The 25,966-nt window shown below is 38.2% G+C and overlaps 4 protein-coding genes and 2 long non-coding RNA genes across 6 annotated transcripts; 3 read left to right on the top strand and 3 right to left on the bottom strand.

Annotated features, from left to right (window-relative positions):
• Positions 1-4,572: 4,572 nt before the first annotated feature.
• On the top strand, positions 4,573-5,359 carry LOC118344743. Its single transcript, XR_004798494.1, has 3 exons — positions 4,573-4,609; positions 4,805-5,077; positions 5,195-5,359. It is a non-coding gene; the product is annotated as an uncharacterized LOC118344743 (long non-coding RNA).
• A 28-nt stretch (positions 5,360-5,387) lies between these two features.
• Positions 5,388-6,784, top strand: LOC118344701. The gene is made up of 6 exons (XM_035685819.1): positions 5,388-5,463; positions 5,572-5,781; positions 5,901-5,993; positions 6,199-6,294; positions 6,407-6,529; positions 6,650-6,784. Exons 1-6 carry the CDS (start codon positions 5,398-5,400, stop codon positions 6,782-6,784), a joined length of 723 nt encoding a protein of 240 aa, XP_035541712.1. The 5' UTR covers positions 5,388-5,397.
• A 383-nt stretch (positions 6,785-7,167) lies between these two features.
• LOC108993029 lies at positions 7,168-10,119 on the top strand. The gene is made up of 4 exons (XR_004798429.1): positions 7,168-7,263; positions 7,810-7,922; positions 8,120-8,219; positions 10,086-10,119. It is a non-coding gene; the product is annotated as an uncharacterized LOC108993029 (long non-coding RNA).
• A 1,747-nt stretch (positions 10,120-11,866) lies between these two features.
• LOC108993061 lies at positions 11,867-12,409 on the bottom strand. Its single transcript, XM_018967830.1, has one exon. It carries the CDS (start codon positions 12,407-12,409, stop codon positions 11,867-11,869), a length of 543 nt encoding a protein of 180 aa, XP_018823375.1.
• An 8-nt stretch (positions 12,410-12,417) lies between these two features.
• Positions 12,418-13,215, bottom strand: LOC108993060 (UPF0481 protein At3g47200-like). The gene has a single exon (XM_018967829.1). The coding sequence runs from the start codon at positions 13,213-13,215 to the stop codon at positions 12,418-12,420; it is 798 nt and encodes a 265-aa protein (XP_018823374.1).
• A 10,864-nt stretch (positions 13,216-24,079) lies between these two features.
• LOC118344700 lies at positions 24,080-25,427 on the bottom strand. Its single transcript, XM_035685818.1, has 3 exons — positions 24,906-25,427; positions 24,572-24,812; positions 24,080-24,390 (listed from the first exon to the last, which is right to left on the bottom strand). Exons 1-3 carry the CDS (start codon positions 25,425-25,427, stop codon positions 24,080-24,082), a joined length of 1,074 nt encoding a protein of 357 aa, XP_035541711.1.
• Between the last annotated feature and the right edge of the window lie 539 nt (positions 25,428-25,966).

The raw sequence follows: 25,966 nt of genomic DNA, 5'->3' as shown, positions 1-25,966 counted from the left end.
TTCATTTGTAAGTCTATATATATCATGTGTATATCTCATACATACCCACACACACACACACATGGATATATATATATATATATATATATATATATATATATACATGAGAGTGAAGGGGCTTAGACATGTAGTTGGCCATCGACGGTTATTACTATCACAATCAAACATTATTGGTCCAGTATTGATAAATACATATATATATTTCAATACACATTACAACCTTAAGAGGGGACAACTAGGGACTATGTAGCTAGCGTCCTCATCGAACTTGACTCACGTTAATTCATATGATGAATCCCCCCGGTTTAAAATTTTTTTGGGACATATGGCATCATATGATGTCATAAACATTGTAGCTCCCAATAAAGTTTTGTCAGCCAAGTATCCTTGAAATTTTTTTGGAGTTTAAACCTTCTGAGATGCCTAGCTAGCCACATTCATAAATCATCTTCAAGTTAAACATTTATTCTCCTATCCCAACATTTGGCCTATGGTGAGTTTTTCATCAAACTTATATATTTAAAGTCTCTGCTGACCTAACTTTCTTCCCCACCATGTTTTTGTTTAGATGGACAAAAGTTGGATGAATGACCCCGATAGGCTTGTATCACCTGCATACGCCGAAGGCGTTAAATATTTCCTCACACAAGCACGAAACCATGCAAGTGGAAGGGCTCGCATTCGGTGTCCATGTCGTGCATGCCTTAACAATCTGTGGCTGCCTATACCTGAGGTGGAAACCCATTTGTTTATTAAAGGGATCAATCCAAATTACACCCAGTGGATATTTCATGGGGAGGAGGAGACAACATTGTACGTCAGTGATGATGATCTTGATGACGATATCATCCAAGAAGACGATTACATAGATGACATGCATTATATGTTGGATGACATCCGGGCAGGCACCTTCGTTGATGTGCCTCAACATAGCACTCCTGTGCCAAACAGGCCATCAATACATGTAGATGGACCAACACCATCTTTTGACCAGGTACTAGAGGATGCCCGACGTCCTCTTTTCGATGGGTGTACAGAATTTTCAAAGTTGTCATTCGTTGTGAAGTTGTTACACATCAAATCAATCGGTGGATGGTCAATTAAGTCATTTGACATGCTCCTTGATTTGTTGAGGTCTGCCTTTCCTAATGCCTTATTGCCACAATCATATGAGGAGTCAAGGTCTTTGGAGGTTTGGGCTTCAAGTATCACAAAATCCATGCGTGCCCCAACGACTGCATCTTATTTTGGAAGGAAAATGCTGCTCTTAATGAATGCCCTGTATGTAAGGCTTCGAGGTGGATACCAAATACACACGGACCACGTGCGGTACCTCAAAAAGTGTTGCGTCATTTTCTTTTGAAACCGAGATTGCAGCGTCTCTTCATGTCTGCAAAGATAGCAGGTGATATGCGATGGCACAAAGAGCAACAGACGAAAGAAGATACTTGTATGAGTGCTGGAAGAAATTTGATGAAGATCATGGTTTGTTCGCTTCGGATCCTCGCAATGTTAGGCTCGGTCTGGCAAGTGATGGCTTCACTCCATTCAACAACTTGGCTAAACCTCATAGCATTTGGCCAGTGATCCTTGTCCCATAAAATTGCCCCCGTGGTCATGCATGAAAGACCAATTCTTCATGACATCTTTGATTATTCCTGGCCCAAGGTCACCAGGGAATGAGATTGATGTATACTTGCAGCCGTTGATCGATGAACTGCTTGAATTTTGGGAAGATGGGGTACCTACATATGATGCCTCAACTAAGGAGACGTTTATGTTGCATGCTGCCTTATTGTGGACAATCAATGATTTTCCTGCCTACGGGAATCTGTCTGGCTGGTCAACAAAGGGAAAATTAGCTTGTCCGTCTTGCAATGCAGACACAGACTCTAATTGGTTGAAATATGGCCGAAAACATTGTTACATGGGACATCGACGTTTCTTACCCCCAGATCACATATGGAGAAGGAGGAAAGGGTTGTTCAACGGTAGAGAAGATCATCGCATGCCACCAAGGGATGTAGGAGCTGAAGAGATTCAAAATCAATTGCAGATGATTGGGGATGTTCAGTTTGGCAAATCTCATAGGAAGAAAAAACGCACTGCTGAAGAGTTGAATTGGACAAAGTGTAGCATATTCTTTATGTTACCTTATTGGTCAACAATTCGACTTCGGCATAATTTAGATGTTATGCATATTGAGAAGAATATTGCCGACAACATCTTATTCATTTTAATGAACAATATAGGGAAAAGTAAGGATAACATCAATTCAAGGCGTGACTTAGAGCTTTTGGGCTATAGAAAAGAATTACACTTGAGGCATGATGGTGATCGTGTAACAATGCCACATGCACAGTACACATTAAATGTTGAGCAAAGGAATAAATTTTGTGAGTGGTTGTCTGATATCAAATTTCCAGATGGGTTTGCTTCCAATATCTCGAACTGTGTCTCTCGACGTGATTGCAAAATCTCAGGGTTGAAAAGCCATGACTGTCACGTTTTCCTTCAAAGAATACTCCCCATTGCTGCTGGGGGGTATTTAAGAAGTGACATTGGCTTGGCTTTGACTGAACTTGGTACTTTCTTCAAAGAGTTGTGCGCTCGAACACTTGATGTCAACCGCCTGGCCCAACTCCAAACTGATGTTGTCACCATTCTATGCAAACTGGAGATGATATTCCCTCATTCCTTTTTCGACGTTATGGTCCACCTAGCTGTCCATTTACCCCTTGAGGCCAGACTTGGGGGTCCAGTACAATATAGGTGGATGTACCCATTTGAGAGGTATCTTGGCAAATTCAAGCGGTATGTTAAGAATAAAGCCTCCCAAAAGTTTCAATAGCTGAGGCCTACATTCACACCGAATGCTTGACATTCTGCTCGATGTAGCTCAAAGATATTGAGACGAGGTTTAGTCGACCGGACCGCAACATTGATGCTGACGAAGAGGAAACGTTAGATGGGTTCAAAATTTTCAACCAGAAAGTCCGTCCCTTGGGCATGCCTTCTAACGTGCAATTAGAAGATAAACTATTTAGGGCAGCCATCTGGTATGTGCTCAATAATTGTGCGGAGATTGGACCTTATATAGAGTAAGCATTAACGAGTCTACTTAAAAATCATCTTTCATTCTATACAAGTTGTTATGAACCCAATACCATCTAACTTCAATATGTTGCTTCGCCTCGATGCACCAAATGCAGGGAGCACTACGAGAAATGTAAGGTGCAACACCCAAATTGCATCGATCGCACGCACCAAACTGAGTTTCCAACTTGGTTTAAGCAACGTGTAAGTTCTTATCCATTCCTATCTAAGATGCACTGCTATAGCTTTCATTTTATATGATTTGGATCTAATAAAAAATAAACGTTATGAAATTTACTTTTTTAAATATATAGATCCAGGAACATCGTACCTCGCATACACTTGATGTGTCCGCTGATCTGTATGCGTTAGCTTGCGGGCCTGACCGTTGGGTTGCAACATATATTGCTTGCATAATAAATGGAAAAATGTTTCATACGAAACAGCATGAACTTCGCCAGCGTACACAAAATTCTGGAGTGGTGGTAACTGGTGATGAGGCCACAAATAACTTGGACTTCTATGGAGTTATTAATAATATTGTAGAGTTACGCTACATGGAGTGGCGTCGGGTGTACCTGTTTGAATGTGATTGGTTTGACATTGGTGATCGAAAACGAGGGGTGCGGGTGGATGACCATATGATTAGTGTCAACATGAACAAGACTTGGTATAAGGATGAACCATTCGTGTTGGCGAGTCAGGCTGATCAATGTTTCTACATAAGAGATTTAAGGGAAAAAGGGAATTGGGGTGTTGTGCAGAACTATGCAAATAGGAATGTATACAACATTCCACCACTGCCGAGAGTTCTTGAAGATATTGATGGGGAATCAAGTACTCCTGATGCCGATCAAGAAAATGAGCCATCATATTATTATGAACCAGTGCAGTGTGATAACACAGATCAAGTGGCAACTCAACTGAATAGGCCTGATATACCACCTAGCCATGTAGATGCACGAGAAATCATGGATCCGGTTGGTCAATGCATAGATTCAACAGGCTTTATTAATGATGACATGATCACTTCTGATTCTGGAAATGCGGCCAGTGAGGGGGAACATTCAAATGAAGATGACCTATCAACAAATGAGGGGGAACATTCAGATGAGGACGGCCTATCAACATCTGATGAGTCTGGTGACCTATAAGTACAACCCAGGAACTTCGTTCATTTAAGGTTGAGATATTAGATTTCTTGTTCGAAATTCCCATGTGTATATAGACATCTGACAATATGAGATTGACTTTGAAATTGGTATGTGTATATAGACAGTTCAATATGAGTTTGGATGAAATATATGTTCTGATTTATTTCTTACCACCATGAAGAATTTCATTTTACCTGGCTCGAACTACTTATTATGCAAGTAGCAAACAATCTTGAGAGTAGTATTCAGGTTTTACAACATCCATACCTAAATTAAATAGTATCTAACATGTGATTTAATTTGCTTCAGGTTACGTTCAATACCGGGAGGCTGTGTGAGGAGCACTATGCATTATCAAGGTATATATATTGACAATTCAGTTATTCGTTTGTCTATTTAAAGTCTCATAATGTAAGGGTTAGTCTACCTAAAAGTAACTGAAAATGGTAGATAAATGACCTTGTTTACGAACCTGTCTGTGCATATTGAGATTATTTTGTATCAATTAGGGCATCAATTTTATCCCACTATGTTATTAACTTGAACTCGTGCAGGTAACCAGCAGGGACCCAGTTCAAGAGGCCGAGGTAGACTTCGCGGTCTTCGAGGTGGAAGGCGTTATATCCCATACTTAAGTCGTCACATCCGACCATGTGGTGCGAAATTATCTTCATATCACAGCACGGAGGAGTGTAATCAATCCTCCTCGGATGACTCGACACAGCCCCCAAGTCCCCCACCATGCGTTGTGCCAACTTATGCGCCAGAACCTATTCAAGAACCCCCACCAAATACAATGGAACAATCACCTACTAGAGAACAAACTGGTGCATGTTTTTCCAATACTTTAATTTTGAAAGCATTATCATGTTTGTATGTGTTATTAAGTGTGAATATTCCACATTAAACTTAAAAATACTAATATATTGCACGTTAAAATACAGCTGCAGATGCCCCAATGGAGACCGAAGGAACGCAAGAACAGAGGAGACGAACTCGTGGGCCAGCTAGATGCATTTTCTTTGACAAGCTAAGGAAGAACGGGAAAGTGTAGTTGAAGATAAACGATGGTGAGACAGCCCCATGTTGTGAACACTCTTCTATGTTCACAACACGAGTATCGTGGATTGTTAAACAATACTGTGACATGAGTTACAAGCGTTGGTCGGATGTCCCACCAGCGATTAAAGAGGAGCTCATCGATCGTGTTTGTGTAAGTCACAAATTTGTTCTTGTGATTGTTTGGAAGTTGTTTATGTAGTATAATCATCGCCTAAATAACGAGATGACACATTGATTGTTTGCATGCTGCCTTATGTAGAGTGACTTTGTGTTGGACTGGGATCGCGAAAACCACCGATTGACGGTGACAAAGGCCTTACGTAAGTGCTTCAACTCCTTCCACCACGACTTGCACAAGATTTATGAATCCTATGGAAGCCACGTAGAAGCATTGGCTAATGGAACTAGTCTGGTGGACCCCATTGTATGGGTGAAGTTGTGTGAAAGGTGGGGCAGCGATGCCTTTAAGGTACATATGATCTTTCTTACATACAACCATATAATATGTATCAATTTAATATGTCTAAATATTGTTGTGGCAAATCTGTTTGTCTATTATAAGTAATTGTTCCCTAATGTGTATGACAGAAAATTTCAGCTCAAAATCGAGAGAATCGAGACAAGCAGGCCATTAATCACACATCAGGACGTAAATCATTCATCCGATTACTTGAGCAAAATGTATGTCTAAGGGAAAACAATCTTTTCATTTCAATAGAATAGTGAAAATGAACTTTACTTGGAGATTTTAGTGACAATATTACATTACTATCACTAAAGGTGGTTACTCATAGCTTTTGTTGTTCAAATCCACATGGTTCATCCACAGAATAACGTTTTCTCATATTAAATGAGTATTCTTATACTCATTTGTCACACATGACAGCGCAATGAGAATGAGAATTTGGTCGACTTCTACAAAGAGACGCGTTGGTCGAAGAAAAAGAATGCATTTGTCACAGATGCTACAGAAAGTACTTATGTGAGTAGTACATAAACAGCCATTGGGATCTATGTTTCTTTCTATACGTGATAAATATTAACATAGCACTAGCTGATTATTTGTTAATAATCGTTGCTTTGTCAATGTGCAGAAGGAGATGCAAGGTAGGTTGGATGGCCTAGGACCAGAGCAACGTAGTGATGAGGCAGTAGCGACTGTCTTTAGGGAGGCTCTTGGCCATCGACCTGGATATGCACGGGGACTTGGGGAAATGGTCATCCCCTAGTCAAGTAGACAATGTGACAAACTTCAAATGTAACAATACATGTCTGAGGTTGAAAAGCACAAGAAAGATTCTGAACAATATAAGAAGGATGTTGAACAATATAAGAAGGATGCTGAAGCTTACAAGAGTCAGCTGGATGAAATGAGGACAGAGATGCGGGAGCTGAGGGAGCATCAGATACAAAATGACAATCTGATGCAGTCTTTCTTTAGGGCTTTCCCGTCGTTCACTGAGTCAGTTTGACAGACTCAGTGTAACGATTCCCCCGGCCCATAAGGGGCTTCTCATAAAAGGGCACATTTTTTGGGTGGTTTTTTGTGACACCTGGGAGATATGAAGTTAGGGTGTCGAGGTGTTGTGCTTTTGGGTGGTTTTTGTACTTAGTCTATACGACACTGGGCTATATATATATATATATATAGTATTATATATATATTTATATAAATCTTGGATCTATGTCTACACCGGGGATCTCTTTGATCTCTCATGGTCTGCAAATGGGGTTAGTATCATTTGGAGTTATCCACCTTAAAATGTACTTGTACAAGTGAAGTGTTCAATATATTTCTAGCAACTTGGTTTCCCAAACCCGATGAATATTAATGCTATTTTTGGTGTTTGCCACAGTTGTTCCTGTCGTCCTCTGTCGAGAAGAATATCTACGGTCATTGGCAAGTGGGATGTGACAGATGCCTAAGGATCTTTTCTCAAAATATTCTATGGTGAGCCTCTTGCTGATTGTTTGCTTGTATCTTTTAAGTGTACTAGTTCGATATGGGTGATTTTATGGTTATTTATTTCCAAGAATTAAATAAATAACCAAACAAAGATTCTATTAAAATCCCAAAAGGCATAGCCCAAGCACATGAGTAGTATACAAGATGAACTCTTGATTAGGAACAGGAAAAGAGATGAGAAAATCATGAAAACTCAGCCCATTACAATCTATAGTAGTTACACATATTTTGCAAGTCTCCAGTGTCGCTTGTACTTATCTTCAAATGTCTATAATTAATTTTCCTTAAAATACCACACACTTGCCAAATAGGGACCATTTTTCGCATTGGTGCAATATGGGGTTGCCATATAAGTGGTTTGTAAATTGGTATGATCTCAGTCTATTCTTGGACATCTATGGTTTGAGTCGACGATATAGTCCCAGTGTTTACTGCTATGATTGGTGCAGTGACAATGAAATGATTTTAATCCCGTGGATGATAACTACTTGGGCTGAAATTCTGATGATGGACAATATCGTGCATGTTCAGTACAAATGGCTTGCCATGAGAGGTGTAGATGAAGAATGAATTTTGAGCTCTTTGCCCTTGGACCTCCGTTGTCAAATTCAACTCCATTTTTTGTTTGGCCCTTCATGCAATGTGTATGTCCTTTCTGCATCATATCCTTTATATTTTCAAATAATAATTTTGATAATTAAAGATATAACTAGTCATGTTAGGATAGTTTCTGAAATGTCAGCCTCTTTACTTCTCAACTTGGTACTTTTGAGTCTTGACCATTGAATATTCTTTGTAAAACTCACAATCCCCACCAAATGCAATTTGCTTGTAATTCCAGGCTTACCTATGCTCTCTTTGTTGAGGATGTACTTGAAGTTATGACGGATGGAGTTGTTGTGCATGAAGTTGTAGCCTCACGCATACAGAGACTAACAAAGGTAATGCCACAACTTATTTAAAAAATCTGCCTGTCTTGCTCTAGTCTTGCTCTCTGATATGTTTTATTTGTGATTGGATTCTATACAAGATGTTTTGTTGAATTAATTTGCAATCCTATCGATCCCAAACTATCAGATCATATATTATTAGTTTCTAACAACTACTTTCCTTGCAAATTCTCCACTCATTTAATTAAAATCCAACTGTTTATGGGGGAGTAACGAATTAAGTCATACACTCATATATATATATATATGTATATATACATGGTAGGTTACATATATGGTAGGATATGATGCAAAACTTGATAATTTCTAGGGGTTTGGTGGTCAAATCGTAATTATAAAAAGAACTGTATTATTTTTTGTGTTTGTAGCAAAAAGAACTGTAGTTTGAGGTACTGATAAAGTAAAAAGAAAATCGATCCTACACAAATTGTCTTGGTTATGGGTATTTAGCTGAAAGATCAAGAGTAAAAAGAGTCTGAAAAAACTCCTAATTAATTTGGTCTTGACAGTTCTTTACTAATTAAGAAGCTGGTTGTTCTACTTGCATGTTCTTATATATATAATATCCATGGAGGCATTGCAGCACAACTTGGTGATCGGTAGCTAAGTTGTCTTCAAGAAATGATCCAGATTGATCAGAGACCACACCATTCTATGCAATTTTGGGTTTTACATTGACGACCTCACATGCATTCTCGATCTCTTTAAAAAGAAATAGATCAATAGATTAATATCGTCGGTCTCTGAAGTACGTACTGGTTTATACTGTATTAATATATCATGTTAAAGTTAGCTTCTTCAAATCACAAGTATTAGACATAATATATATATATATATATATATATATATATATATATATATATATAAACAATTAATGGAAGGCTATGATCGTGATAAGGCAGTTAAATATAACAAATACTCAATTTGCAGAGAAGTGAGAAAACTGAGTCCTTAATTACTGCTAGGCTAGGCTAGGCTTCTTATTTCAGAACCACCCAATAATTATTTCCCTGAATACTATAAGTTAGGAGTGTAGTCTAAGATAGAATTTAAACCTTCTGAGAATGAGACGTGATCCTAGATGATGATGATGATGATGATAGTCTAACATTAATATTGGTCCAAGGAGAAAACAAAGATAGCAGGTGTTTGTCCCTGCATGTTGAGTGCGTGCTGTGCCATTATGTCACTTTGGGTTTGTTGGATGGGAATTAAGTTGTTGGTTTGCTTTGGGGATTTTGTTTCTTGAGAGTAAATTAGGACAACCTTTATTTTCCATTATGTTTACCAAAGATGAAGCTGGATTTGGTCTTGTTCTGTCAGTTGTACGTACATTTATCTAGATTTTATTTTCCATTATGTTTTCCATTGAGTGCGTCCTGCTGCTTGCTTTCCAAAATACCAAAAAAAAAAAAAAAAAAAAAAATCTAAACTAGTATTAGTTCCTACAGGAGTTTGAAATGGACGGATTGGAAGCTGTTGGGCTTTTGAGGGTCATAGTTTAGCATGTATTGTTGAATTAATTTGGTAAACTAGTATTGTATATCCACGTGATAGTGTTGTAATATAATAGAGTAAGCATTATGTTTCTGGCCCCTCTTTGTGGGTATATTATTGTGGAATTCCCCTTTCAAAACAACTCCCTTTGAACAGCCAGAACTAGTCTGCAATTTAACATTCACCAAATATAATCGTGTAAATGGAATATGCTTGTCTATTGTGTAGGCTGGAAATTTTATAGAAGCAAAATATTTATCCCACTAAAAGTTTTTAATATTTTAGCAAAAGTTGTGAAGGTATATCGAGGATACATTGGATATTCAGCATGCCTCTCACTGGGATAATCAACTTTTATAGGGAGGAATATGTGGGCACATTGACCGGAAACATTAATGGTCTATTCCCATGATATCACAGGTATGCATGAGTTCAGGCCAGGTGCAGTTGCATCTAATTTATTTGGGTTCAAATTTGCTTCCATAAAACATAAGTAAAGAACACAAAAAGCCGCCCCCTTTGGAGTGCAAAAACTGGTCTTAGTTGTAAGCTTGGTTTACTATTTATTCTTGTTAGCCATGCTCATTGGGAAAACCCAAGGGTACCCTAATTATCTTAAATGTTCTACTGCAGTCTGTTGCAACATATTTTCGGTCGTGTTATGGCTGCAATTGGAGGAAACACTGCTGGTCCAGGTATTTTGGTGCTTGAGTTCGATTTGTCTTCATAAGCTACCACCTATGTATTAGTTGGATGGGTTAGTACATGACATGGGACTGACCTCTTTCATTGTTTCTACTTTTTCCAAGGTGCCCCTATTAAGGTGAGGAGAGCTAGTGCTTACAACCCATCCCGTGCTGCAACACTTGGTCCAAGCCAGCCCAATCCAGTATTGAACCTGGCCGGGTTAATTGCGGGACTGACATGGGCTTGAGGGGCTACCACATTTCCCTATTATTTACACAGAGACGCTTAGGGCTTTGTTTGGTATTGGTGGTGTTATTTCAGTGGATAGTAGAGTTGAATACAAAATGAGAAATGACTGTGATGGTTATTTATTATTCTGGATTTAGCTCAGTTTGTATATGAGAATACAATACACCACCCCATTGTAATACATATGAGTTTGGATTTGTTGATGGGCTTGTATGTTTGTTGATGGGATTTTATTTTGCATGTTATATCGATGTTCAACTTGAATGAATGAAGCAGCCATTGATTATGAATGTTGCATTTAGGAACAACTAAAAACCAGGCCTAGAAAGAAAATTAGGCCCAGGAAATTTATAGGCGAATTAAGTTTTAGCGGCAAATTAAACGCCTTTACCGGCTACTAATTTATCGCCACTAAAAACTAAAACTTTAATTGTCCTAAACCAGCGATGTACAAATTGCTACTAAAACCTCAATACCAACGATTTAAAATTTGCCGCAACTAAATTCAAATAACAAAACGTAAATTACGGCGATACTAAAAATCGCTGTCTATAAGACAATAGCGGCGAGGTTGAGATCGCTGCTAAAGACTTATCGAATTGAAATGTCAATTAACGGCGATTAAAAACTCGCCGTAAGCTAGTATTTGGCAGCGATCTCATGTTCGCTAGTAAAAAGTACAACTCCAATTGCAGCGATAAAAAAATCGCGGGTATTAATGATGCCCGGCGACTATTAATCGCTGCCAAATGCATCTACATACTTGAACTTATATTACGGCGATTTTAATGAGTCGTTGGCAAATATAATTGGCAGTGATATTTTCACTTTTAGCTTCAAAAATTAATCGCTGCCACTAATCTTTTCCAGCGTTTAACAACTGAATCTTATATTGAATTTGCGGCGATTAAGTACAACATCAACGGCGAATAAATATTCGCCGGGATTAAAAATATATGGCGGCGAGTTTTGAGTTCCGTTAGACTAGATCTAAAGTGGGGCTTTAATACCGGCGAACTTGCAGCGACTTATAAATCGTTGGGCTAGATGTATGCTAGCGATTTTGTGGGTATAGCCAGCGATACAGAATCGCTGGTAAAAGTGTTTAACCTTGTAGTGAACTAGCGATCAATGAAAGATACCATAACAATGCAACGCAAGCAATCCATTAATATATACTCTTATTACACAAGCAGCAATTCACTCTACTTGAATGTCGTAATGACAGTACAAACAGTTTGTATGAGAGTGAAAATCAACAAGATAATAGCACCAATGGTAACAGCACCCATCCAAGGCGTGCGAAAATAATCATGTTTCAAGCTACTCTTCAGAATTACGTACCCATGTTTTCTATGGAAATCCACCAATTGTCTACAGAGATCATAATAATCATTATTGACGTCCCTAAATGAGATACCTATGCACAAATTGCCGGCAAAAGGTGGTCTAATATTGTTGGTGCCCATTTTGTTCTCAAGGATCCCCTGTTGAATAAGTAAATCCACATCTTTGCCTGTATTGATAAGGAAATCTAACATCATAAAATAATCAGTAACATATCTTTCAAATTGATAGACACATTGCTCCAAGGTGATGAGGTTCCGAGCATAAATCTCCGTGTCATTGCGTAATGTAAATCTTGGGATTTCCAACACTCCCTCGTTAAATTTTAGGTCAAGTATGGATCTTCTTGAACTTGGCTTAAACTTCAATCCTGCCACAGCCAGCTGGGAGGCACAGTACATTTCGTGAACTACATTAAAACTTCTTTCGGGAGCAACATTTGGTGAGGAGGCAAGTAAAAGTATCTCAACAAATCAACAAAGTGCATTACTTTTTCTGAATCAATCTCATCATGACGTATCATTTGAACATTCTTATATTCAAAGAAGTTAAAGGTAAGCTCGAGGAAGCTGGATGGGTATATTGAGGGAGACTGATCGAGTGGAAGCAGCTCATATAATTTCTCGATTATAAAGAAAGGAAGTTGATTCTCAAGTAATATCAAGTCAGATTTTATCCAAGAAAGCAGCGCCCATGGCTCTGCTTCTATAGAGTCGTCATCTCCCAAAAATTGTTCTGACCAAGCTCTCAAGAAAAACTCAATGATGAAGGTCGCATCCACCAGGATAATTTGCCTCAAAGTATCACTATCAAATGAAATGGCCTCTGCATAACATCCACGTACCCGTTCTTCCGAATCTTGTATAATGCTTGCTAACATCTCATCCCTGTTGATCTTGGTAATTCTTTCCATGAACCTCCTGAAATATCTCAATTTATAAATTTCCATGGATTGCAATTTTTGCGAGCGGCAATGAAAAGGCCCTATTGAAATAACTTGAGGTGTGTAAACTTCTTTGTTCAATTCTCGGAGCGAATGAGGAACCCTGTAAATACTAAAAATAGTTCGACATGATGGGCGATTAAGCGCTATGCTTTTAGCATGTTTGATTTTCTCTGCTAACCATGTCGGCCACCGATACTCATTATTTGTTGCAGGATTAATTGTTTCTTCTGGTGCGTTCATAGCTGCTGATTCCTCGGCCATCTATCAAGGTTTCTTTCTTTCCTATTTTTTTCCTGAATTTCCTGACGAGAAAAACAGGAGCAGGCCACCGGCCTTCAAATTATATTGGAAGGAAATTATATAGTCCCATGACTATGCAATTAAATCTCATGTTCAATTTATTATATAACATGAATTATGCACATTGTGCAGCTAGCAGCTATCCAGATAATTATAAATTATTTTTCATTAAATATATTTCAGTTAGATAATTATAATTTTTTAGAAAGGAAAACATGCGATTACAAGAAGCCAGGCCCCTGGCCCTCGCCCCCTTGGCTTTGTCTGTGCAGCCTAAATTACAAGAAGCAAAAAAGCCAAATCTTGGTGATACTCCAGAAAAGAATACAATCTTAATTAGAATTTAATGTCATTCACTTGAAACAACCGAGCCATCTGCCACAAAGTAATTTCCACGAAATTGGAAATTCCTCTTTTATAACTCATGATTTGATAGAATATATTTGTGCAAAATTTAAAATGCAAATAAAGTACCAAAGAGATATTTACATAAATTGAAACTTACAAAATACAAAAATGAGATTTTCAAAAGCTATCAATATTTAATAGTTTTGTAGTTTTATTTATTTGTTTATTTATTGGATTGGTAGGTAGGAATCAAAGAAAAGACTTGTCACATTTAACAAAAAAAAAAAAAAGAAAAGACTTGTCACGATTGTACATAAAAAGTCTTTGCGAGTTTCAGTCCGCTATTAGTGCCATAAAAAACTGAGCCATCTACCCAACTTTCCTCGAATTTAATTAAATAGTAAATAAATTTGATTTTGGTACTTTATTAATGGGATTGACTACATTATTTTTGTAACAATTCTGCTAAAAGTACTCGACGTTGAGTATTTGTGCGGATACTCGAAGCAAAATCGTCTGACATGGTATTAGCCACGTCAGCTATATATTATAATATTATTATTAAAAAAAAAAAGAATTCATTGCGATTCTTCAAACTCGTTCCATGCATCTCTTGGGTTCTTTCCCTTCTCTGTTTCTCTCTCTCGGCCTCTCGAGCCATGGAACTAGGGGTTGCGCCTATCCCAACACCATCACCATCACCGACATCCAACACCATTACCCTACTGGGGAAGTACCAATTGGGGCGGTTACTGGGATGAGGTAGCTTCGCCAAGGTGTACCAAGCACGGTTAATAGTGGACGACACAACTGTGGCCGTGAAGATCATTGACGTACAAGTCCAAAATCGCCGACGCCGCCATGGAACCATGAATAATCCGAGAGATCATGGCCATGCGTCGCCTCCATGACCACCCCAACATCCTCAAAATCCTTGAGGTCATGGCCACCAAGACCAAGATCTATCTCGTAGTGGAGCTCGCCACGGGTGGTGAGCTGTTCTCCAAGATCTTGCGCCGCGGCTAGCTGGCTGAAGGTCTCAAACTTCGGGCAAGGACGGCAACTTGAAGGTCTCGGACTTCAGGCTCTTGGCTTCATGGTGGTTTCGAGTTTGATTTCAAAAGTTTGATTTCAGAAACAAGATTTCAGAAACACACCGTTTAACTAAGGGTGCAAATGCACCGTTTAAATAATGCTGACTTGGAATCCGGGTAAGCGGCGTGTTTCCGTCCCGGGTGAAAGTAGCTTTTTTTTTTTAATATAAAATAATTATTTTAGTCAATCACATTAATAGAATGCATAAAAATATCTGTATGTATAGAACTCTTAAAATAAAGTAATTGAATTTGTTGTGCATGTAAGAGTGAAAGCGATCTCAAGTTATAATGTGTTTGTCTTGTGTTTGCTAATATCTTAATAAAGCGATTTTGGTTCTTTTCTATCAAGAGCTTCTCCAAACCCAAGTGTTTTGTCCTAAATCTCGTTCGAAAAGTTGTGAGCAAAGTCTGTTACTCAAACCGCATATATCAAATCAAATGGTTTTAAAAGCGTTCGAAAAGATGATATCGCATTTGAATATTGAATGCGAATAGTTTGAAATAGAGTAATATGCTATGTATAAATTATTGATTAATGTTAAATATAATCATGAAATATGTAAACATCGTGCATTTACTTTAAAAAAAAGAGTAGAGTATACTATTAAAAAAATTAATTTTTTATATGGATTTCATATTTATTCAATTTTTTTAAAATAATTACGCACACTCATAACTGCAACTATTATTTCCCTTATTTTAATTGTCACACTGCACTCATGCTAACCACTCTCTTATACTTTTGACAAAAGAAAATGATAAACTTACAATTAGTCTACAACTAGTTTACCACTCTACCTAAAATGAAGGTTAGTTAAGTAAAATTAAAGAATAAATATAGATAGAAGCCACTATTGGGAGCATCCATTTTGCACACATAATGTGGCATCATCTAGACCACGCATCTCCCCAAGTGAGTGTTGGGAACAATCAACTAGAAGCAGCCACGCAGTGAGTGTATAGTGTGCACTGCTATAGTGGCTTCTCTTTAGCATTACTCAAAATTAAAAGAGTACTACTATACATCAGCCCTTGTAGCATTGTACTCTTCACACACCTTACGTGGCGTCTGTTTTTCCCTCCCCACCCGATTCCCTCTCCCCCACTCGATTCCCTCTCTCGGCTCATTGCCTCACCTAGCCCCGCCGTGCACCACCTATAGTGCCACCACCCATAGTGCCACCATCTGCCACCATTGGCTCCCTCTCGCACCGGCAACCTCCAGTCACCTTCAAACCTCCACGAAAGCCCCCCATGCGAAACTTGAAATGGGTTCTCCTACACGGTTTGCCGCTGCTACTGTCACCGTCGTCAGCCTCTAGCCCCACCGTCAAGCACCACCTCCCCCCTTGACCTCGCCCCTAGCCCCGTCGAGCATGACAGCCCTCTCCCTCTCTTTCCTGAAATGGGTTTCACCCATACGGGGTTTGCCCCTTATCGAGCCATACGCCCCCACCCACGGCACCTGCCGCCACCTCGTGCCTCCCTCAGCCACCACTAGCTCCACCGCACCTCCCTTAGCCATGCCTCTCATTTGGCCTAAGGGGTATACGGGTGGGGGAGAGGATGTGATGCGGGTTGTGGGTAGGGGAGAGGATAGCGACGCCGGGTGGGGGTGGGGGAGAGGATGCCAACACGGGCAGGTCGTGGGCGTGGGGGGAGAGGATGGGCGAGGGGCGGGGACGGGGGGCTTGGGTGACACGAGGTAGAGGAGCAGGAAAAATGAAACGAGAAATGAGAGGGAAGTGGGTTTTGTTGTGGGGGTTTTTTGGTCATTTTACTTTGGGACATGTATGGTGTGATCCGGATGTCCCAAAAGAGGGGCTGCTCCCAATATTATTTCTTTTGGACGATTGTGAACATATTTGTTAGTTGGATAGACACATTGCTCCAAGGCCATGAGGTTCCGAGCATAAATCTCTATGTCACTATGTAATGTAAATCTTGAAATTTCCAGCACTCTCTCATTAAATTTTTGGTCAAGTATGGATCTGCTTGAACTTGGCTTAACCTTCAATCCTACCTCGGCTAGCTGGGAGACACAGTACATTTCGTTAACTACTTTAAAACTTCTTGTTGGGAGCCTAATTTGGTGAGGAGGCAAGTAAAAGTATCTCAGCAAATCAACAAAGTGCACTACTTCTATATCATCATGCCGTATGTTTTGAAGGCTGTAATGGCCAAAGTAGTTGAAGGTAAGCTCGATATTATGTTTACCTTAAAGAAGCTAGCCAATTAAATGTTTATAATAATAATATTCTAATTAAATTAATATTAAAAAATCATATTTTCAAAAGTCATTTAATGCTAATAACAAAAAATATTTGATTAAACTAATCTAAATTTCTATCTAAATTTCTTAATTACAAACCAAATAGTATTTTTGCTTAGAGTGAAAATCTAATATTTTAATGTTTGCTTGGAGTGAGAAATTAATATTTTAATATTTAGTGCATCAATTATAGTTCTTTGTCTTTGACCAATCACTGTAGCAAGAATCTAAATTATTTTATATTTGCCCAATTCAATGTGAGATGTTTTTAACATAAATTATGCAAATTTTAGCCAATCTTCTCATTTGGCCAAACCAACGAGGATGCTCTAAGTTGGTATCAGTTTTAATCGGTCATCATTTATTTCAAATGGGTCACCCTATTTGGATTCAAAATTGATCTCAATTCATCTAATCATTACAATTTTTTCAAATTCATACAAAATATAATAAGCAATTTAACTTTTTCAAATCCCAAAACAATAATAATATTAAACACTAGTATTCTAAAAATATTTTATTCAACTTTTAACTTTCATCTTAATTCATCTCACTATCCAAACACACCTAAAAGTCAAGTTGATATAAGTTTTAATGGGTCCTCGATCCATTATTTAATTCAAGTTGGTATGAGTTTTAATCGGTCTCCAATTATTTAAAGTCAAGTTGGTATGATTTTTAATCGGTCCCCAATTATTTAAGTCAAGTTGGTATCAGTTTTAATGGGTCCTCAATTATTTAAGTCAAATTGATAGGAGTTTTAATTTAAGTGATCAAGTTGGCCGTATCCGTTTGAATCGGTCCCAATATTTAAGTCTAGTTGGTGTATATTCTCAACAAAGAAAGAATCAAGCCTCCACCAATGAAAAGCTGCTCCACACGCACTCTAATAAAACAGAAAAATATTCCTCCAGCTCAGCATAGTTTGTTAGGATCGTTTCTTCTTTTTTTGTTTCTTTGTACATATAGCTTTCTATTTCTGGAATATTGCAGAATAGGTTAGGTTGGTTATTATTCCTATTTTCTGATTGGTTAAGTTGATGTTGCTCAAAAGATATAAATACTGGGGATGTACACAGATTTACGCATGGAATGAGAACAATATTTTCTCTCCAATCCTTCTTTTTGTTTTCTTTCATTCTTCATCTTTACCTTCAACATGGTATCAGAGACCACAGGTTTCAAAACTTGAGGTCCTTCATTTTTCTTTCAGCCATTTCTTCATACAGTTTCACTACATTATAGCTCTCATTTCATTTCTTCACAATGACGAAATCCAGCAACGTCTCACCTTCTGAAGATCCAAAGAGTCATTTCTATTTACATTACAGTGACAATGCCAACATTGTGGTGATTGTTCCACCTCTTTCTGGCCAAAATTATCTCTCATGGAATCGATCATTTACCTTGGCCATCTCTATAAAAAACAAGCTGGGTTTTCTTGATGGAAGTATACCTACACCAAATCTGACCGACGCTTTGTATATTCCCTGGTTGCGTTGCAACAACCTTATTTTATCTTGGTTACTCAACTCGATTTCGAAGGAGATAGCATCAAACGTGCTCTACATCAACTCAGCAAAGGAAGTATGGGAAAAGCTGAAAACCCGCTTTGCTCAGCCTGATAACGTGCGTATCTATCAACTCCAGCAACAACTCAGCTCTACTTTGCAAGGGAACCAAAATGTAAGTGAGTATTTCACTCAACTTAATGGGATTTGGGAAGAAATGCATAACTATAGGCCTGTCCCGTGTTGTTCATGTGGTTTATGTACATGTCAAGCCCTTAAATCAGTCGGTGATGTTCAAGAGACAGATTATGTGTTTAAGTTTCTTATGGGATTAAATGATTCATATGAGCACATTAGAGGCCAGATAATTTTGATGAGTCCTATGCCTTCTCTAGACAAGACCTTTTCCCTAGTTTTACAGGAGGAAAGACAAAGACAGACCAGAAATTTGATAGTGTCTTCTCCTGAGGCTTCAGCATTAGCAGTCTATAGTACTCAAGCAAAAAGAAAAGAGAAATCTGATCTTAGCTGTTTTCATTGTGGAAAGCTTGGACATACTAAGGAGAAATGCTATAGGCTTATAGGATTCCCACCAAATTTTAAGTTCACTAGAGCTAAGTCGAACCATGGTAGTGGGAATTTTTCTTCTCCACATTCAGCAAACCAGGTTTCCTCTCAAAATCAAGAAAAGGGAATACAGGAGAATCCCCAGTTGAACTTATCCCAGAATCAAATTCAGAAACTCATGGCTCTAATCAATGGACAGATGTCACAGCTCACTTCTAATGACTCAAGTTCTGTTCAGACCACTAATCAGCCTCAACAGTTGTCCACTGAAAATAATCCTTCCCCTGTTGCATGCTCCAACATGGCTGGTATAATTCCTTTTTCCACTCACATTTCCATTGATCATAGTGCATCTATTTTTGATACTCATCAACATCATTGCTTATCTGTTATGCATAAATCTTTTCCTAGTATTGCCAATGTACCTTGGATTGTCGATACTGGTGCTACAGACCATATGGTCTGCTCCACCTCATTCTTTAGCTCTATCACTTGCTCCACCAAAACATTTGTCAAATTACCAAATGGATCTCATGTTGAAGCAACTCACATTGGCACCGTGCACCTCTCAGACAACATTATACTCACTGGTGTCCTTTGTGTGCCTTCTTTTTCCTTTAACCTTCTTTCAGTTGGCAAGCTTACTCATGATTCCTCTCTATGCCTTGTTTTCTCGGGTCAATTTTGTTTCATACAGGTCCTGTCTTCATGGACGACGATTGGGCTTGCTAAGATCCAATGTGGCCTTTATTTCCTCCTTCCCAGCACCCTCCAAAACAAAGCTGTCAATCAAACAACTTCCAACAGCCTGAAAGTTTTTCCTCTTTCCTCCAATCCTCGCTTCTGCAGTGCTGTGACACAACAAGACTTCAACCTTTGGCATCTTAGACTAGGACATTTATCTGATCAGAAACTTAGAGCAATTCAATCTATTTCTTTTGATGCCAAATGTAATGCTTCTTCAGATTGTAATGTTTGTCACTTAGCAAAACAGAAACGAACTTCTTTTCAATCAAGCAGTTCCTGCACTTCTTCCAATTTTGATTTAATCCATTGCGACATTTGGGGACCTTACTCTCAATCCTCTCTACAAGGCCATCATTATTTTCTCACCATTGTCGATGATCATAGTCGAGTAACTTGGGTGTTTCTAATGAAATTCAAATCTGAAACTAAACAACTTCTACAGAATTTCATTCTCATGGCCCAAACTCAATTCAATTCCAAAATAAAGAAAATAAGGACAGATAATGGAATGGAGTTTCACATGCCTATTTTTTATAATTCTCATGGCATTCAACATCAAAAATCTTGTGTTTACACTCCACAACAAAATGGAGTTGTGGAGAGAAAACATCAACATCTTCTCAACGTTGCCCGAGCACTTCTTTTTCAAGCTTCTCTTCCAACTAAGTTTTGGGGAGACGCCATCTTGACAGCAACATATCTCATAAATAGAACTCCCACTCCTCTCTTGAACAACAAATCTCCCTATGAGATTTTTTTTTCCTCACCACCTTCTTATACCCATTTGAGAGTCTTTGGATGCCTTTGCTTTGTGTCAACACTCAAACATAATAGAACCAAATTTGATCCAAGAGCTATGAGGTGCATTTTTATAGGGTACCCCGCTGATGTCAAAGGGTATAAAGTCTATAGTTTAGATAACCATACCACTTTCATTTCACGGGACATTACCTTTATTGAGTCTACCTTTCCTTTTCTTTCTTCAAATTCTGCTCAATCTTCCTCTCAATTTGATTTTGTTGTTCCACCTGTATTTTCAGACTTTCATTCTCAACAAATCACAATTGACTCCTCTACCAATCTTTCAGATCAGTTTGTACAGTCTCCAGCTCCCTCTCATCTTCCTTCTAATCCTCATTTCATTGATTCAAACCTCACAGCATCAGAATCTAATTCTCCCACATCTGCTCCAGCTGAAGAGCAAAATTCAGCCATTGTTCCAAGGAGATCAAATCGACTGAGGAATACTCCATCCCATTTACAAGATTATCACTGTCACCTTGTTTCTCAAGCCCCTATTCATACATCATCCAATTTTTCCACTCCATATCCTCTTACCAATCACATCACCTATGATCATTTATCATCATCTCATCGAGCATATGCATTGTCCCTCTCACTAACCCATGAACCTAAGTCATATGAAGAGGCTGTGGCCTCTGATCATTGGAAAGCTGCCATGAGGTCTGAAATTGATGCCCTTGAAGCCAATAACACTTGGTCCATCACTACTTTACCTCTTGGAAAGAAACCAGTTGGCTGTAAATATGTATTTAAGGTCAAGTTAAAATCTGATGGGACCATTGACAAGCATAAGGCTAGATTGGTAGCAAAGGGGTACACTCAAAGAGAGGGTTTTGACTACCAAGAGACATTCAGTCCAGTGGCAAAACTGACCACAGTTAGACTCTTCCTTGCACTGGCAGCCATCAATAACTGGCACTTGGCCCAACTTGATGTACACAATGCTTTTTTGAATGGGGATCTTGATGAAGAAATATATATGGATTTGCCACCGGGTTATGTGGCTCAGGGGGAGTCTCAACAACAAGGAAAGCTGGTCTGCAAGTTACATAAGTCACTCTACGGTTTGAAGCAAGCCTCTAGGCAGTGGAACTCAAAGTTCACTGCTGCTTTGCTCTCGATTGGCTTTTACCAATCAAAATCTGATTACTCATTGTTCACTAAGAATGATCAACATGGTTTTACAGCTCTCTTAGTTTATGTTGACGACATAATTGTGGGAAGCAACAATTTAGTCACCATAAAAAGTGTCAAAGAATTTCTGCACAGTCAGTTCAAGATCAAGGATCTCGGGATCTTGAAATTTTTCTTGGGGATAGAAGTTGCAAGAACAGCAGCTGGGATCCACATGTGTCAGAGAAAATATACATTAGAAATCTTAGAAGATGCTGGATTACTTGGTTGTAAGCCAGCTTGTACTCCAATTGAATCAAATCATAAACTTGCACACTCTTCTACTGATATGTTGACAGATGTTACAAGCTATCGAAGGCTGATTGGTAGGCTCATCTACTTAACAATTAGTAGACCAGATATCACTTATGCCGTGAGTGTTCTCAGCCAATTCATGGACAAACCAGCTCAGATTCATTTGCACCATGCTCACCGAGTTCTGAGATATCTAAAGGGATCAATTGGCCAAGGTCTCTTCTTCTCAGCTGGTTCCTCTTTACATCTCAAAGCATACAGTGATTCGGATTGGGCAGCATGCCCTGAAACTCGAAGGTCAGTCACTGGTTTTTGTGTCTTTCTTGGAGACTCTTTAGTGAGTTGGAAATCCAAGAAACAAGCAACAATATCTCGATCTTCTGCTGAGGCAGAATATCGAGCACTTGCTTACACTTGTTGTGAAGTTGTTTGGTTAATTACACTTTTGAAGGACTTCAACATACAGCACAAACAACCAGCACTGCTATATTGTGACAACCAAGCTGCTATTCATCTTACCAAGAATCCCATCTTTCACGAAAGAACAAAGCACATAGAGATAGATTGCCATTTTATTCGAGAAAGGGTAGCTGCTGGTGTGATTGTTCCAGTTCATGTTAGCTCTAAGTTTCAGTTGGCAGATATCTTTACAAAGGCTTTGTCCACAGCACAATTTCATTTTTTATTGTCCAAGATGGGCATTCTGAACATATATGCCCATCTTGAGGGGGAGTCTCAACAAAGAAAGAATCAAGCCTCCACCAATGAAAAGCTGCTCCACACGCACTCTAATAAAACAGAAAAATATTCCTCCAGCTCAGCATAGTTTGTTAGGATCGTTTCTTCTTTTTTTGTTTCTTTGTACATATAGCTTTCTATTTCTGGAATATTGCAGAATAGGTTAGGTTGGTTATTATTCCTATTTTCTGATTGGTTAAGTTGATGTTGCTCAAAAGATATAAATACTGGGGATGTACACAGATTTACGCATGGAATGAGAACAATATTTTCTCTCCAATCCTTCTTTTTGTTTTCTTTCATTCTTCATCTTTACCTTCAACATATATCGAGTTTAATCGGCCCCCAATTATTTAAGTCAATTTGATAAATAATCCAAGCAAAATTGTATTAATTTAATACATGCTATCAAATAATAACCAAATATTCAAGAAACTTGTTATTGCAATGTGCTTGCCATCCCCACTATTCCAACAAGAGATCAAATAGTCTCACAGAGGCAGCGCGCAGATATTTTCCAAATTCAAATGTTAATCTTCAAAAACTCAAATCTATATAACTCAAAGAACCAGACATAAGTTTAGTCATCTGTAAAAGCATTCAACAACATGAGCCTCCAAGGTCAGAAGGTTAGAGTTCAAGGAAAGACGTTACATATATATATATATATATATATATATATATATATATATATATAATGGACCAGCACAACCATTAACACTACCTGAAGAAGATCAAACTGAGTCATCCAACTCCGTCACCTCTCACCCGCCCAGTTCATATGATACATTAAAATATATCTATTTTATAATAGAAATAGCTGTACAATTTAAAGTATCGCATGAAAGCACGATAATTTTATAAGTTTGTTTTTATAAGATCTCTTTGTAGTTAGAATATTTCTCATGAGGAGAATTCACACGGGGTTCAAACCGAATAACTTGCTGCAGTTAGCCGGTGGCAACTTGAATTAATACGTTTAAATTAAGGGCCCCTTGTTAATATATAATGAATTGGCTCATCCGTGCGTGAGAAGAATAAAGAGTTAAAATATGATTTTTCAATTTAATAAGCATATATATATTTTTTCTATCAAGAAAAAGGAAATGATCATATCGTATTGACTCTAAGGGACATTCATAAAATAAAATTAATATTAAAGCTTTCGAACTTGTACGTAGCTTGAATGCATCCCATAACCAACTTAATTACAAACTTCCATGAATTAAGCAAAAACTAGCGATCAATGAAAGATATTATAACAACGCAATGCAAGCAATCCATTAATATATACTCTTATTACACAAGCAGCTTCACTCTACTTGAATATCAAAATGACAGTACAAACAGTTTGTATGAGAGTGAGAATCAGCATGCAAGATAATAGCACCAACGGTAGCAGCACCCATCCAAGGCGTCCGAAAATAATCCTGTCTCAAGCTACTCTTCAGAATTACATACCAATGTTTTCTACGGAAATCCACCAATTGTCTACAGAGATCATAATAATCATCACTGATGTCCCTAAATGAGATACCTGTGGACAAATTGCCGGCGAAAGGTGGGGTGGTGCCTATGTTATTCACAAGGATCCCCAGTTGAATAAGTAAATCCACATCTTTGCCTGTATTGATAAGGAAATCTAACATGATAAAATAATCAGTAACACATGTTTCATATGGATAGGCACATTGCTCAAAGGCTATGAGGTTCCGAGCATAAATCTCCGTGTCACTGTAATATAAATCTTGGGATTTCCAGCACTCCCTCGTTAAATTTTAGGTCAAGTATGGATCTTCTTGAACTTGGCTTAAACTTCAATCCTGCCTCGGCCAGCTGGGAGGCACAGTACATTTTGTGAACCACTTTTCGACTTTCTGGGAGCAGCCTAATTCGGTCACAAGGCAAGTACATGTATCTCAGAAAATCAACAAAGTGCATTACTTCTTCTGAATCTATCTTAAGATGATGTATCGTTTGAAAATTCTCAAATTCAAAGAAGTTAAAGGTAAGCTCGAGGAAGCTGGATGGGTATATCGAAGGAGACTGATCGAGTGGAAGCAGCTCATATAATTTATCGATTATAAAGAAAGGCAGTTGATTCTCAAGTCATAACAAGTCTGATCTCATCCTAGAAACCAGCAATGGCTTTAATTCTATCGAGTCATCATCTCTCCAAAATTCATCTGACCAAAATCTCAAGAAAAGCTCAATGATAAAGCTCGCATCCATCAAGATAATTTGCCTCAAAGTACCACAATCAAATGAAATGGCCTCTGCATAACATCCACGTACCCGTTCTTCCGAATCTTGTATAAGGTCTGCTAACTTCTCGGCCTTGTTTATCTTGGTAATTTGTTCCATGAAACTCCTGAAATAACTCAGTTTATAATTTTTCATGGATTGCAATATTTGCGAGTGGTAGTGAAAAGGCCCTATTGAAATAATCTGAGGTGTATAAGCTTCTTTGTTCAATTCCCGAAGCTCATCAGGAACCCTGTAAATACTCAAAATAGTTTGATTAGGTGATGGGCGACTAAGCACTATGCTTTCAGCATGCTCGATTTTCTCTACTAACCATGTCGGCCACCAATACTCATTATTTGTTACACCATTAATTGTTTCTTCTGGTGTGTTCGTAGCTGCTGATTCCTCGGCCATCTATCAAGGTTTCTTTCTTTTTTTTTTTTCCTGAATTTCCTGACAAGAAAAATAGGAGCCACCGGCCTTCAAATTATATTGGAAGGAAATTATATAGTCCCATGACTATGCAATTAAATATCATACTCAATTTTATAACTAAAAAAAGCTAAGAAACTATTATCTAACATGAATTACACACATTGTGCAGCTAGCTGCAATCCAGATAATTATAAATTATTTTTCATTAAATATATTTCACTTAGATAATTATAAATTTGAAAAAAATAAAACATGTGATTATAAGAAGCCAGGCCCCCCTCGCCCCCTAATTGGCTTTGTCCCTGCAGCCTAAATTACCAGAAGCAAGAAAGCCAAATCTTGGTGATATTCCAGATAAGAATACAATCTTAATTAGAAGTTAATGCCATTCACTTGCAAGAACAAAAAGTAATTAATATAATCTCCATCAACTATATTAATATTTTATAGCTGATCCATCTTTTTTATCACAAAGTAGTAAAGTTTATGTTAAAAATTGTAAAAACCTTGAGTGTTTA

Source organism: Juglans regia, chromosome 15, assembly GCF_001411555.2.
Source record: "Juglans regia cultivar Chandler chromosome 15, Walnut 2.0, whole genome shotgun sequence".
In the NCBI taxonomy this organism is placed as follows: domain Eukaryota; kingdom Viridiplantae; phylum Streptophyta; class Magnoliopsida; order Fagales; family Juglandaceae; genus Juglans; species Juglans regia.
The sequence above is the reverse complement of the archived record's forward strand: the minus strand, read 5'-3'. Positions and strand labels throughout refer to the sequence as shown.

Excerpts from the sequence above, each read along its gene's own strand:
- LOC118344701 (XM_035685819.1), top strand. The coding sequence starts at position 5,398 with ATGAGTTACAAGCGTTGGTCGGATGTCCCACCAGCGATTAAAGAGGAG. Across the intron at positions 5,464-5,571 it reads AGCTCATCGATCGTGTTTGT|AGTGACTTTGTGTTGGACTG; the intron begins GTAAGTCACAAA and ends TGCCTTATGTAG. Across the intron at positions 5,994-6,198 it reads TCCGATTACTTGAGCAAAAT|CGCAATGAGAATGAGAATTT; the intron begins GTATGTCTAAGG and ends CACACATGACAG.
- LOC108993061 (XM_018967830.1), bottom strand. The coding sequence starts at position 12,409 with ATGTACTGTGCCTCCCAGCTGGCTGTGGCAGGATTGAAGTTTAAGCCA.
- LOC108993060 (XM_018967829.1), bottom strand. The coding sequence starts at position 13,215 with ATGGCCGAGGAATCAGCAGCTATGAACGCACCAGAAGAAACAATTAAT.
- LOC118344700 (XM_035685818.1), bottom strand. The coding sequence starts at position 25,427 with ATGGCCGAGGAATCAGCAGCTACGAACACACCAGAAGAAACAATTAAT. Across the intron at positions 24,813-24,905 it reads TAGAATTAAAGCCATTGCTG|TCTCCTTCGATATACCCATC; the intron begins GTTTCTAGGATG and ends CCACTCGATCAG. Across the intron at positions 24,391-24,571 it reads AGGATTGAAGTTTAAGCCAA|GCAAAGATGTGGATTTACTT; the intron begins GTTCAAGAAGAT and ends TTATCAATACAG.